We start from the raw sequence: 14,172 nt of genomic DNA on the forward strand, positions 1-14,172 counted from the left end.
TGTTAAAACTTTTCTTTGTTACAAAGGGTGCTTCCAAAATATGCTACTAAACAAGAGACTGAGAGTATCATTTTGAAGCAAATGTTTCCTATATGGGTCTGAAAACGATTAGTAAAAAAGTTACAGGGTGATAAAATCATACTGCCAAATAAATTTTTTAAAATAACTCCTAAATTGCTGATTAGATGAAAATGAAACTTGGCACAGGTCTTTAAATTATCAATTACAGTCATTTTCTGGAGAAATATTTTATTTCTTCATACGCTGTTTAAAAGACAACATATTTTTATTCGATTTAGGTAATATGCCGTGTTTTTAGAAAATTTACAATAAAAAAACATACTCTTCAATCATGTAGGCAAGTCAATAGTGTTGTGGATAGCTTTCAAATGTTACTGATACATTATAGCAGTTAAAATAACAAAACTATAAGAATATTTATGCTAAAACCTATTATTTCCTACATACCCATTCTTTTTCTTTAGCTCCCAAGATCCAGTAGACCTAATATATTTTGTTACAGGATTTCATTACCAGTGTGTCCACTAACTTTTTCTTACTTTACCATAATTGGTATAAGATATCAGTTTTGATTGCAATCCATGGTATTTTCAGAATATGTATCTTTGAAGTGTATAAAAATGTTTATTGTCGATTTTCTCGAAAACATGTTATTTTAAAATGTGGACTATGTAAAATGTAGTACTATACAGGGTGTCCCAGAATAACGTGTACAACGGAAGACCACAGATTCGTGGACTCAAAATAAGCAGCACATTTAGGCCAATTTATCTATATCCGAAATCGCTTCGTTTAGCCGTTAGATGACATCAAAGTTCGTGAAAATTTTTTGAATTTTGTAAATAACTCGAATACGTATTCTTTGATTTTGATTATTTTTGGGGCGTGGACTTTTGCTTTTAATCTACAAATTATGGTGTTATACAGTGTTTTTTTTTAACTTACATCTCCTACAAAATTGATGTATGGTGATAATATCCCTTCATAACTTTTTCCTAGTTTTTTTTTTATAGGAACTATTTGGAAGTTTTTGGGGCTCTTGTAGAATTTTGATTAAATGAGCGGTTTGGTACAAAAAATATTTTTTAAATGTCTACATTATTTTAACACCCACATTACAATACAAAGTGTTAGTAGGCTCTTATTTTGTAAGTTGAATGTAATTTTTGATCTTTAAATCATTGTACCTGTCAAATCTATTTTACTAGAAGCGGAATAATAAATATTTACAATGAACATGTGTGTATTCTCCACATGCTGTCAAAGTGAAACATTATCAGCATGAATTTCGCATTAATTTTTGGTTTGGGATCATCGATATCATTATTATTGGCCCTGTTCTTCTACACAATAGACTGAATCGGGAATTTTGGTTGGTTTGGTTGGAATGGTTTATGCATGATGGCGTTCCACCACATTTCACTGTAACTGTCCAGCAGTATCTGAACCAAAGATTCCCTCGTCGATGGATCGGAAGAAAGGATAATGTTCCTGTTAACTGACCTGTACGTTCACCAGATTTACACCTTGGGACTATTATCTTTGCGGCACTGAAAACAACAGTACAGGCTTGCACATCTAACACTGAAGAAGAGTTGTGGAGGCATATCCAAAATGCCATAAATGTTTTAAAAAATAACCCTTAAGAACTGCAAAGGGTGTCATTTAACTTTCTTCGCCTGTAGAAACAACCGTGGTAATTTTGAACAGTTTTTATAAGTTGTACTAAATTTAATAACATCAACTTTGTTACTTTTGTCTCCAGCAATTTTTGTTGTATTTGATTGTTTTACGAATTATTTCAATAAAATTAGGCACGTTGTAAATGGGTAACTCTAATTGGTCGTATGTGTGTTGTGTATCCATATCGAAAAATGAAGTACATATCTTATCGTAGTAAACACTCATTAAGAATTGGCAGGTACAATGACTTAAAGATCAAAATGAAATTACAGTCAACCTACAAAATCAGAGCCTACTAGCACTTTGTTAAATATTGTAATATGGATGGCAAGATAATATAGATATTTAACCACCCATTTAACCCAAACCGTTCAATAAACAAAATTCTGAGGCCCAAAAAACTTCCAAATGGTATCACCTATCAAATAAAAAACAATTGTCATTATTGTCCGAAAGAGGAAAAGTTATGAATGGATATTATCACCATACATCAATTTTGTAGGAGTTGCAAGTTTTAAAAAACACTCTGTATAACACCAAAATTTGTAGACTGAAAGCAAAAGTGCACACTCCAAAAATAATCAAAATCGATTAATGCATATTCAAGTTATTTACAAAATTCAAAAAAATGTCACGAACTTTGAGGCCTTCTAGCGGCCAAATGAAGCAATTTCGGATACAGGTGAATTAGCCCAAATCTACCTATTTTGAGCCTACGAATCTGTGGTCGTCCGTTGTACACGTTATTCTGGAACACCCTGTATATAAAGGAACATAGGTATCGAAAATGCCATGAACAACTTTTTTAGCTAAAACCCTTAACTATTTACTGTACCTGTACACTGTGATTGGAGGAAAACCATTCTAGAGTGTAAAGACCTATGCCTAGCTTCATTAAAATATTATCAGAATTATCAGCTATTATGGAATTATTTAAAAAAATTATAATCCTGTAACTTTTTTATTTAACATTTTGTACCCACACTCATGGAAAACGGTTTAAAATCATCTTTCCTATTTTCTAATGAAATTAAAAAAAGCTGTTAATAAAATTTTTCCTAGAATTGTAATATTATATGTAGGTATATTTTACAGTGTAAAAAAAGTGATAAACATATCGTTTCCCAGATAGGCGATTTTAGTATTACAAAGGAATACAAAATTTAATAAACGTGTTAGTTACTTTATAGGTGCAGTAATAATAAATCATTTTAACAAAAATATTAAGAGGAAAAAATAATTTATATCAAACCCGTTTATTCAAAAGTTTACGAATGCCATGCGAATCTAAACTTCGTTTTATACTGGTAATTTTTTATTAGTGTAGAGTAATTTTAATTAATACTGTATTTAACAGTAGTATTTTTCTATTTTATGTAGAATTAGTAGATAATTTTTTATTAAAGGAAAAAATAACGAATAATTTTTGTCCTACGATTTCTATATAGGCTGTTACAAATTCGCTTCTCACCACGAAACGGTAAGAGATACGAACTACCTAGCTTAAATGGGGTCAAAGTTGCGTTATCAGGGGACTAACATTATGCTTCTAAAAAATCAAGGCTAACATGTTTAGTTTTTGAAATATTTGAAAAAACTGAAATTTTGCAAATCCGATTTTGTTTCATTTCAGCCTTGTTTGAGGTGATATCCAAAAAAGAATAACTCTTTCTCATGACAACTTTTTGCCCTCTACTGAATTATAATCAATTTTTATATGTAACGTTTTGTTTTTCCATCATCAACTTCATTTTTTTAAATACGTTCCTGGAAATTTTATTATATTTTTTGCAATGATGTTTTGCCTCGAAAAATTCATCTTGAGTGTATTCGTTCCAAATTTATCTAAATTTTTATTTAGATTTCTATGTTTATGAATTATCGTACACTTAAGTGGCGATGGACCCCTCTCAAATCCATATAGTTATTTAAATTATTACTACCACGGATTACAATACATTGAAGATGAACTTTTCGAGACAAACCGTCTGAATCTGGTTTGGGCTGAGGCAGTACAGTATTGATGGTCATGAATGCTTGCAAAAAATGTAATAAAATTTCCAGGGCCGTATTTAAAAAAATGAAGTTGATGATGGTTCTGGAAAGACGAAACGTTACATATAAAATTAATTATGCCATTCGATAGAGGGCAAAAAGTTGCCATGAGAAAGTGTTTTTTAATATCACCTCAAACAAGGTTGAAATGAAACAAAATCGGATTTCCAAAATGTCGTTTTCTTTCAAATATTTCGAAAACTAAACATGTTAGCCTTGACTTTTTAGAGGCTTTCTCCTCTGATTATGCAACTTTGCCCCCATTTAAGGTAATTCGTATAGCTTACTGTTTTCGAGATCTCTGTAGTGAGAAACGAATTTGTAACAGCCTGTAACTACTGTACAAATTGTATACCTACATAAAATAGGTATCTCTTATTTTACTCGTATATTGAAACAGTTGTTAGTTCTGTAATGAAATACACTAAAACTAACTAGCAGTTCAAATTCTCTTTTATCGGAAATGTACAAAAATGAGAATTTGAGAAATCAAAAATTTGTGATCATGTTTGGGAAAATGTTCATATAATTCAACGGGGTTCAGCTAGAATTTTGGAAAAGGAAAGTAATACCGTTAAAAAAAAATTAAAAGCGACGGCGATTGTTTTGTTGAATTGTGAAAGATGTGTTTTAAATTATTCTATCAAATTCTAAAAGATGAAAAGTAATAATAGAATAAACATCATATAATATCTCTAACTATGGAAATAGACAAAAGCGAACAAATTTAAATTATTAAACGTAACTAAAACGAAAAGTCAGAATAAGTTTAGAAGACGAAAACTTTTCAAACTGCAAGTGATGTTATAATCCCTGACTGATGGTTTTGACGTTTAAAGTTTTTTGCAGGTGGAAAAATACCCAAAAAATACAGAAGAAATTAAAATATTTGTCATTGATCCCCACGAAAATATAGGAGTAACAAAATCTAGTGCCCCATTAAATTACCAAATTTCTTCACTAGTTTCTTATATATTCAAAAATAAGAAAAAACTTTCTAATAAACACTAGTCTGAAAATTCTGTTTAAGAGAGCTGCAAGTACATACAATTAAGGATCTGGAGCATCAATTCTGATCTATATTGAAATTAAATTTTAGAATGATTATTATCAACCCACTTTATTGGCAACAAAATAGCATATCTATAAAATTTCATTTAATCATTTCTACAAGTTTCCAAACTATAGAATAAAAATACATAAATTACTCTTTCTTCTTTGATCCTGTATAGGTACTGATAAATATTGAACTGCGTATACAACACACACAAACTGTTTCATTAATAATGCAATCCTTTTTTGTTTAATTTATAATTTCAAGTGTGTAGTATGAAATATTATTAAATACTACTCATGTCCACATAGTTTCCAACTTTATCCCCACCTGAAAACTTTAGAAGTTTAAAATATCAAAAATGGAATATTAATTTTGATAACTGTTGGAAATTGTTTATATTTGTACACCCTTTGGGAGACTAGGAATATACGAGTCTTCAAGAACTACACCAATAACGATAAAAGTATAATTCATCGTAGACCTATTATAAATTTTTTAAATTTTCCAAGAAGAACAATGACTTTTATAAAAATATTAACAAAATGGACAAAACGCCTAAGCAAGTATTTTAAAAGATCAAAATTGATTTAAAACGAAAAATTAAAATCGTGAGAAGCATCTAAAAACTAAACACGTGTCACATATTTAAATTAAATTCACCCAACAGACAGGAAGGTGTCTATAAAAAAATTTAAGAACAAGTTAACCCCAAGGTGAATTATTGGCATTAGTAGCACGAAGATGACTCCCGCAGTTTTGATAAGACACGAAATTATTAGGGATATAGGACTTTGGTTTAATTCAGTTTTACCATTGTGAGTTCACTTTTTAGAACGTTAAAAACACTAAGTCTTATAATAGGAAACTGTAAATCATTTTCAAATGAAAAAGCATGAAGGACTTATATTAAGCACTCGTCTGGTTAGAATGTTGCTCTATTACGTTCTGTCCATTATATAATATACATTATATCTGTTTGGAATCTGGTCAGTGAAAATTTATTAAATATTTGCATTTGAAAGCTCACGGAAAATATCCAGTAAGGGGTTACGAGCAAAAACTCCTGTTAAGTGTTCATAATATACACTCTCTCAACATTGAAGAATAATATCTGCCCTAATAATTGTTTTCAGTTTATTACATCATAACGTCACAAACCCTGTCATTTTGTAAATTTGTAAATTTTAGAGTGATTCAAACATTAAAAAAATAACAATTTTACTGTAGTGGTAAAATCATGCATTTAAGTTATTACAACAAAATATAATAACATATCAGATCAGTGTATCCATTCATTTGCATATCTCCGTTATTCTATGATGGATCTTGGTAGGTTTAATTCAGTATGACGTATGCACAGACGTGAAAAGAAAAAACTGTTTCGTAACAATCTGTTACTCCATATTGATAGTCAGCCAGTCCATTTTAGTCTATGCCGCAAGCGCAGTCATGTATGTTTTTTAGTCTCTTTATACATTGTTATGAATTTATGCAGAAGAAGAAGAATAAGAAGAAGAATAAGAAGAATAAGAAGAATAAGAAGAATAAGAAGAATATGAAGACTAATAAGACTAATAAGACTAATAAGACTAATAAGACTAATAAGACTAATAAGACTAATAAGACTAATAAGACTAATAAGACTAATAAGACTAATAAGACTAATAAGACTAATAAGACTAATAAGACTAATAAGACTAATAAGACTAATAAGACTAATAAGACTAATAAGACTAATAAGACTAATAAGACTAATAAGACTAATAAGACTAATAAGACTAATAAGACTAATAAGACTAATAAGACTAATAAGACTAATAAGACTAATAAGACTAATAAGACTAATAAGACTAATAAGACTAATAAGACTAATAAGACTAATAAGACTAATAAGACTAATAAGACTAATAAGACTAATAAGACTAATAAGACTAATAAGACTAATAAGACTAATAAGACTAATAAGACTAATAAGACTAATAAGACTAATAAGACTAATAAGACTAATAAGACTAATAAGACTAATAAGACTAATAAGACTAATAAGACTAATAAGACTAATAAGACTAATAAGACTAATAAGACTAATAAGACTAATAAGACTAATAAGACTAATAAGACTAATAAGACTAATAAGACTAATAAGACTAATAAGACTAATAAGACTAATAAGACTAATAAGACTAATAAGACTAATAAGACTAATAAGACTAATAAGACTAATAAGACTAATAAGACTAATAAGACTAATAAGACTAATAAGACTAATAAGACTAATAAGACTAATAAGACTAATAAGACTAATAAGACTAATAAGACTAATAAGACTAATAAGACTAATAAGACTAATAAGACTAATAAGACTAATAAGACTAATAAGACTAATAAGACTAATAAGACTAATAAGACTAATAAGACTAATAAGACTAATAAGACTAATAAGACTAATAAGACTAATAAGACTAATAAGACTAATAAGACTAATAAGACTAATAAGACTAATAAGACTAATAAGACTAATAAGACTAATAAGACTAATAAGACTAATAAGACTAATAAGACTAATAAGACTAATAAGACTAATAAGACTAATAAGACTAATAAGACTAATAAGACTAATAAGACTAATAAGACTAATAAGACTAATAAGACTAATAAGACTAATAAGACTAATAAGACTAATAAGACTAATAAGACTAATAAGACTAATAAGACTAATAAGACTAATAAGACTAATAAGACTAATAAGACTAATAAGACTAATAAGACTAATAAGACTAATAAGACTAATAAGACTAATAAGACTAATAAGACTAATAAGACTAATAAGACTAATAAGACTAATAAGACTAATAAGACTAATAAGACTAATAAGACTAATAAGACTAATAAGACTAATAAGACTAATAAGACTAATAAGACTAATAAGACTAATAAGACTAATAAGACTAATAAGACTAATAAGACTAATAAGACTAATAAGACTAATAAGACTAATAAGACTAATAAGACTAATAAGACTAATAAGACTAATAAGACTAATAAGACTAATAAGACTAATAAGACTAATAAGACTAATAAGACTAATAAGACTAATAAGACTAATAAGACTAATAAGACTAATAAGACTAATAAGACTAATAAGACTAATAAGACTAATAAGACTAATAAGACTAATAAGACTAATAAGACTAATAAGACTAATAAGACTAATAAGACTAATAAGACTAATAAGACTAATAAGACTAATAAGANAGAATAAGAATAAGAATAAGAATAAGAATAAGAATAAGAATAAGAATAAGAATAAGAATAAGAATAAGAATAAGAATAAGAATAAGAATAAGAAGGTAAGGACCTTATATTGTTTAAATATACCTTTGCATGACTGAGTACTTAAAATGCCTGTGATACCCCTTAAAACTCGCTTCGGTGCAATCAACACATTTGAGGCTAATACCGAATTACCCCAAAAACAGACACCATACCTAAGTCGAGACTCAACCTGGGCGTAATACAGACAAAGAAGATGTTCTATATGAGGAACTGTTCTGATATTTCTAAACAAATAGGTAACAGATGACAATTTAGATATTAGACTTTGACAGTGATATTTCCAATTGAGGTTTTCGTCTAAATACAGGTGTAAGCCCAGAAATTTTACGTAAGTATTATCACTACTAGTCAACGAAAAATCATTAATATCAAAGCTTAAGTTTTTACAATTAATAGCACGACTCGTATGAAAACGGAGTACTTGAGTTTTAGCAACATAAATTCTGGGAAAACAATTTATTCAAATTATCTAATAAAATATGATAATATTGCATTAATATTTGATCCGACTTATTAAACAAAACCAAAGATGTATCATCGGCATACATAGTAAAGTGAGCATTGGTTGAAATAGTGTCAATATAGTTTACATATAATAAAAATAACACAGGACCCAAAATTGATCCCTGTGGGACTCCCATCTTAACAGCGGCATACTCTGACTTATATGTTACATAAGCATTATTCTGATTATTATAACTGATTTTTTCCTCTCCTCAAGAAAAGTCCAGATCCAAATTAGTGCTAATCCGCGAATACCCATATTTTGTAATTTAGATAATAACAGTGCATGGTTTACACAGTCGAATGTCCTACTGACGTTGCAAAAAAACCCAACTGGACACTCTTCCAGAGCCATCAATATATTATCATATAAAGAGAGCATAGCGGTTGTGGTAGACATACCTACACGAAATCCATGTTGATTTTTTGTAAGTATATGATATTTCTTAAAATAAAAATTAACTTCATATTTTCAAAAGTAAGAAGGGATTATAGTAAATTTCATTTCTTAGCCGTTCTTGACTTAATTTTGCTTACTCTTATGATGGTACATGCGGAACAGGGTTTTTTGACTGAAATTCCAAGTAACCACCTTAAGAACAAGGTCTGTGTAATCACATTGTAGTTGTTTTAACCACCTTGCGCACATTTTAAAAATTTTATTTTGGGGCATGGGTGTGTTGACCGTAAGTCAAATATTTTTTCCTCGAAATATAGCTATTTCAGTAGAAATTTTTTGTCTGGAACCGTAAGGCAATCAGAAACTCATATCGTTTTATTTAATAAATCTATTCACTGAAAAGGTATTTTCAAAAAGAGAGGTTTATATGTCCCTCCGTACGCTGCAATTGATGCAATGGATGAGATGTTTCAAGATGATTTTCATTACTTTCTTCATCCTTAAAACATGTATCAAATTTGAAGATATGAAAAACCATTTCAAGTATTTTTAGACTAAAATAAATCGATTTGAATTTTAATTATTTTTACTTCAAGAATCTTCGGTTGCTTTTTTAATTTTTTAAACCTAAATGTAATTAAATAATAAATAACATAATTGACAAGAACTTATCAGTAAATCCGTGCTGGTACTGAAACGGAAAAGAGATAAAAAGGATATAAACTCACCCTGTGAATCTGCAGCACATACATAAATCACAATTTTTCTACTTCTAATAGCAGTCTTAGCTTGGGCAACTCTTCCCATGATAAAATTTTGCAAGTGCTCAGAAAGGCTTGTGACTTCCTTAGGAACATTTCCTCCGAAAAATTTGTCAAATTCCTTCGGACTCTGATATCCAGGTGGTGAACTTAGCGACATCGAATCTACAAAAAAAAATATATAAAACTTATTTTGTTCAGAGAAATTCTAAACATTTCAAAAATCTAAAATTTTGCGAATTTTACAGGGCGTTGAAACTATATTGCGGCATACTCAAAATATTTCCTTCTGTCAATATAAGAAAAAAATAAGCCAAATATATTTTCTTAAAACGATTTGTAAGGGTTTTTTAATCCTTCCAGCTCCTACTTAGAGGTTACCTGCATGTAAAATTTTAATAGAAACTAACCAATGGCGTAGGAGGTAGAAGAATCTAAAGTAAGAATTACTAGATCAGTGTATGTTTTGACCCTAACATCAAGACACTTCTCTGGAAAGGGGTTTTCGAGATTTCAAAGTAACTTGAGTAGTCACTGACTGGAAAACCATTGCACCATAACTCCATAACCTCATATATTCATAGCCTAGTAATCCCATAACTCCATACGACTTATAACACGAGATGTGCGAGAATGTAGAATTATTGTAGGAAAATGGATTTCATACATTAGGGATCCGAAACTACATAATTATGGGTTGGCAGGCTTCCCTAACCCCATAATCCCGTAACCTTATTGTGTGGGAAGATGTACAACCACGCAAATCTGTGGGGACATGGATATCAAGGATCCGAAACTACATGACTGTATTTATCGTAACTTCGTAAACGCCATAACTTCATAAGCCTCCATAACTCTGGGTGTGTGAAGACCTATAACCAAGAAACTCTGCGGAATTGGGTCTGTAGTTCTGGTATAACTCCGTAATCCTTTAACCAGGGGTATGCAAGCTCCTTTAAACCCATGATCTTGCATATACAGATTTGTGTGACGAAATCACTGGGCAATTTTTCTTTGTATCTACATTGAGAAAAAAGTAACAGATCTTCCTTGACTATACAAACAATTTTAATGAGTTTTTACGATCAAAATTCTTCAAATATTATGTTGTGGGGTTAAAGGGTAACAGGGTTATGAGGTTATAGGGTTATAGGAAACCATGAATTTAGCTAGTCCAAATACTATCGGATACAGTGGTCTAGCCCCCCCTTTTTTTTGTTGTGCAGTAAAACTTTTGTATCTGTTGCCCGTTCGACACTGATCATAGGGATTTATTTCACTCATACTCTGGACATGTCTCTTAAAGAACATTTCCTAAAAATTTTGGCCCATATAATTTTTTTCCAGGTACTGAAGAAAAAGTAATAAAAGGGTAGTATCGACTTTTAATAGTGAACTATTTAAAAAATTCAAAAGACACAATAAGTTTTTTTTTGAAATAGTGTAGGAAATATGCTACTAATTAGTTTTTGTAAAAAAACATAAAAAGCTAGAATATGAAGTCTACATCTTTTTTATTTTTTTTTCGAAAGTGATAAATAAATTGTTTCATGTTACTTCTTTAAAAAATCTTACGGCCCATAGAAATAACTTGAAGACAATTTGGTTTACAAAGATTTCGAACATTTTTTAAAATGCAAATAACTAACAAAATTATTTTTTTTTACTCAATAATAATTTATCCCGTGTTTGTAATTTAAGCATAATTTTCAGATTTATATGCTGTCACATTTATTATTGTCACATTTTTTAAGATTTAATCAATGATGTTACCGTAATAGAACGAGCATCAAAGATTATATACTTATTTTCATTTGAATATTTAATTCATTTGGCATTTGCTCAAGATAAATCTATAAGGAAACATAAATCACTACTTAAAGTGGTTTTTCGAGATGTTAACGTTGTGGCCCATGTATATGCTCGCTGTCAATTACAGACTTACATTGCATTTTCCTAACCTTAGCTAGGAATCTTGGCAAGCTGTGTGTGGGAAGACCTGCAATCAAAACCTTTGAGTTCGCACTGATGTTTGTTTCGGTTTTTGTTGTTGGCTTTAAAGTTGTTAAGGACGCAACCGCTTCTCAGACCATGGAGATCGTCTCCAAAGTGGCCTCTGTGACTGGTCCCATCTAATGCTTTCAAATGTTTCGCCGTTCTTCACTGCCTGCATCTTCAGTGATGACTCTACAAAAGCTTCGCCGCGACTGAGTGGCATGACTGAAGATGCTGCACTATTAAGAACAACGAAATGTTTGGAAACATTAGATGTGACTAAGCCAGTACGGGACGTTTCAGAGGACTACCATTTCTGAGGAGCAGTTCCGCTTTACAGCTAGCAACAAGAACCGAAATGAACATTAGAGTAGGCTTAGGGTTTCTAATAGCTGCTCCGCCCCCCCACAGAGCCTAGCCTGAGAATAACAAGGGCAGCTAACAATTTTGCCAGTTAAGGCTAAGGCAATTCTGAACATAGCAAGAAAGTGGTAAAGTGACAGTTTGTCGTATATTTCTTTGAAAATATAATGAAATCATTTTCTACAGGGTGTCCCTAAATATAACAGATAACCTAGTTTTTTTCAAATAATTTGAAAACTGTTTTTCTTAGAAACTTCAAATTTGGTACACATATTTTTTTATATAAGGGCAAGGTAAATATAGAATTTGGAGAGAATACATATACAGGATGTTCTCTTTCTAGTGCCTGTGTGCCATTGGCTATCCCGTAACTTTTTGTATGTACGCCAATGACGACAGAATTTATATGCGAAATGCGAATTTTACTCGAAATCCATAAACGATACCGAAATTTTGTAAGAGCAAAAAAATCTTATAAAATAGTGCTTATTTTAAAAAATATAAATTCTGTCGTCATTGGCATACACACAAAAAAGTTACGGGATAGCCAGTGGCTCACAGGCACTAGAAATAGAACATCCTGTATATGTATTCTCTCCAAATTCTATATTTACCTTGCCCTTGTATAAAAAAATAAGTGCACCAAATTTTAAGTTTCTAAGAAAAATAGTTTTCAAATTATTGGAAAAAAATAGGTAATCTATTCTATATTTAGAAGGCTATATCTCAGTAGGCGCGCACTTTTGTATATATGTAAGTTAGGCTAAATAGTCTTATTTTCATCCAAGGAACCTGTGGTCAAGCGTTGTCCATCCTTTTCAGAGACACCCTGTATATAATGCTGACAACTCCAAAACATCCAATGAAAATAAATGAAATGAAATGAAATCCCTTTTCAGATTAATAATACTATTTTACCGGGTAATACTGAAAATGGTACACAAACAGACTAGTACAATAATTTTTACCATTATCAACGTTATCAATTAATTTTTACCAAAATTTTTTATTTTCAAATGAGACATTTGTATTTTTAATCACATATACCAAATTAAACAGTAAGGCCTTTATTACACACATTATATTTCTAGGTACTGTTATTAGGTACTAAATTACTCCTATAATTACTATTGAACTAAACCCTACCGGCTAAAATATAATGTAATACAATAATTGTCAGTACAAATATCCATTAAAAACAAATTCACGTTTTTGAAACAATTGGCAACAAACATTCTTAAATAACTGAAAATGCAAAAATAAATGCAAAAATTAGGTTTACTTCTTTATTTATAAAATAATTTCAATTTTGAAAATACTTTTGACTAATTTCAGTCTTGACATTTTTTTTGAGTAGTAAACAATCGGCAACAAAAATTCTTAAATAACTTTGAACATGCAAAAATAAATGCAAAAATTAGGTTTACTTCTTTATTTATAAAATAATTTCAATTTTGAAAATACTGTTGACTAATTTCAGTGTTGACATTCTTTTAGGAAGTTCTTTATCATCTAAAACTAGTTTCTAAACAATCTCGACTCATTTGTGTCTGATCATTTGATATACATTTGTGTCAGCTAGAGCCTTGTCAGATCATTGCGAGAAACCTACATAGATCAGTTTAGTATAGGGTTTCTGGTCGAGACTTCTCGAAGCGAGAATTCCCGGGAAATCTGACCTTACTCGAGACGAGAAAAAAGTGTCGAGAAATCGAGAAATTTAAAAATCACGCGCGTCTTAAGTTCTTGACTGGAATTCGTTTCGTTCATGCGTTCAACTCGTTTCTCGACAAATAACTATTAAGTTTTATGTTTTTAAGGCTTTAGTTTACTTTGATGATTCTTATTTTTTTAATGTACAGGGTGATTCACTATATTTTGAAAATGATAGTAGAAAAACAAATGAAGTTCATACAAAATGGCCGCGGATGTTAACTTTGTTAATTTAAATGGAACACCCTGTATATTTTTACATATTTGAAATCCCATTCATTTTT

General features: G+C 30.1%; 1 protein-coding gene across 1 annotated transcript in view; it reads right to left on the bottom strand.

Moving 5' to 3' along the window:
* The window catches only part of LOC108917322 (NACHT and WD repeat domain-containing protein 2), a 78,454-nt gene that overhangs the window by 47,727 nt on the left and 16,555 nt on the right, over window positions 1-14,172 (bottom strand). The window contains exon 3 of the mRNA XM_018723870.1: window positions 9,785-9,982. Within this exon, the coding sequence (XP_018579386.1) occupies window positions 9,785-9,982 (198 nt within the window). The remainder of the gene's footprint in view (window positions 1-9,784; window positions 9,983-14,172) is intronic.

The sequence above is a fragment of the Anoplophora glabripennis genome, unplaced genomic scaffold (genome assembly GCF_000390285.2).
Source record: "Anoplophora glabripennis isolate ALB-LARVAE unplaced genomic scaffold, Agla_2.0 scaffold22, whole genome shotgun sequence".
Taxonomy (NCBI): domain Eukaryota; kingdom Metazoa; phylum Arthropoda; class Insecta; order Coleoptera; family Cerambycidae; genus Anoplophora; species Anoplophora glabripennis.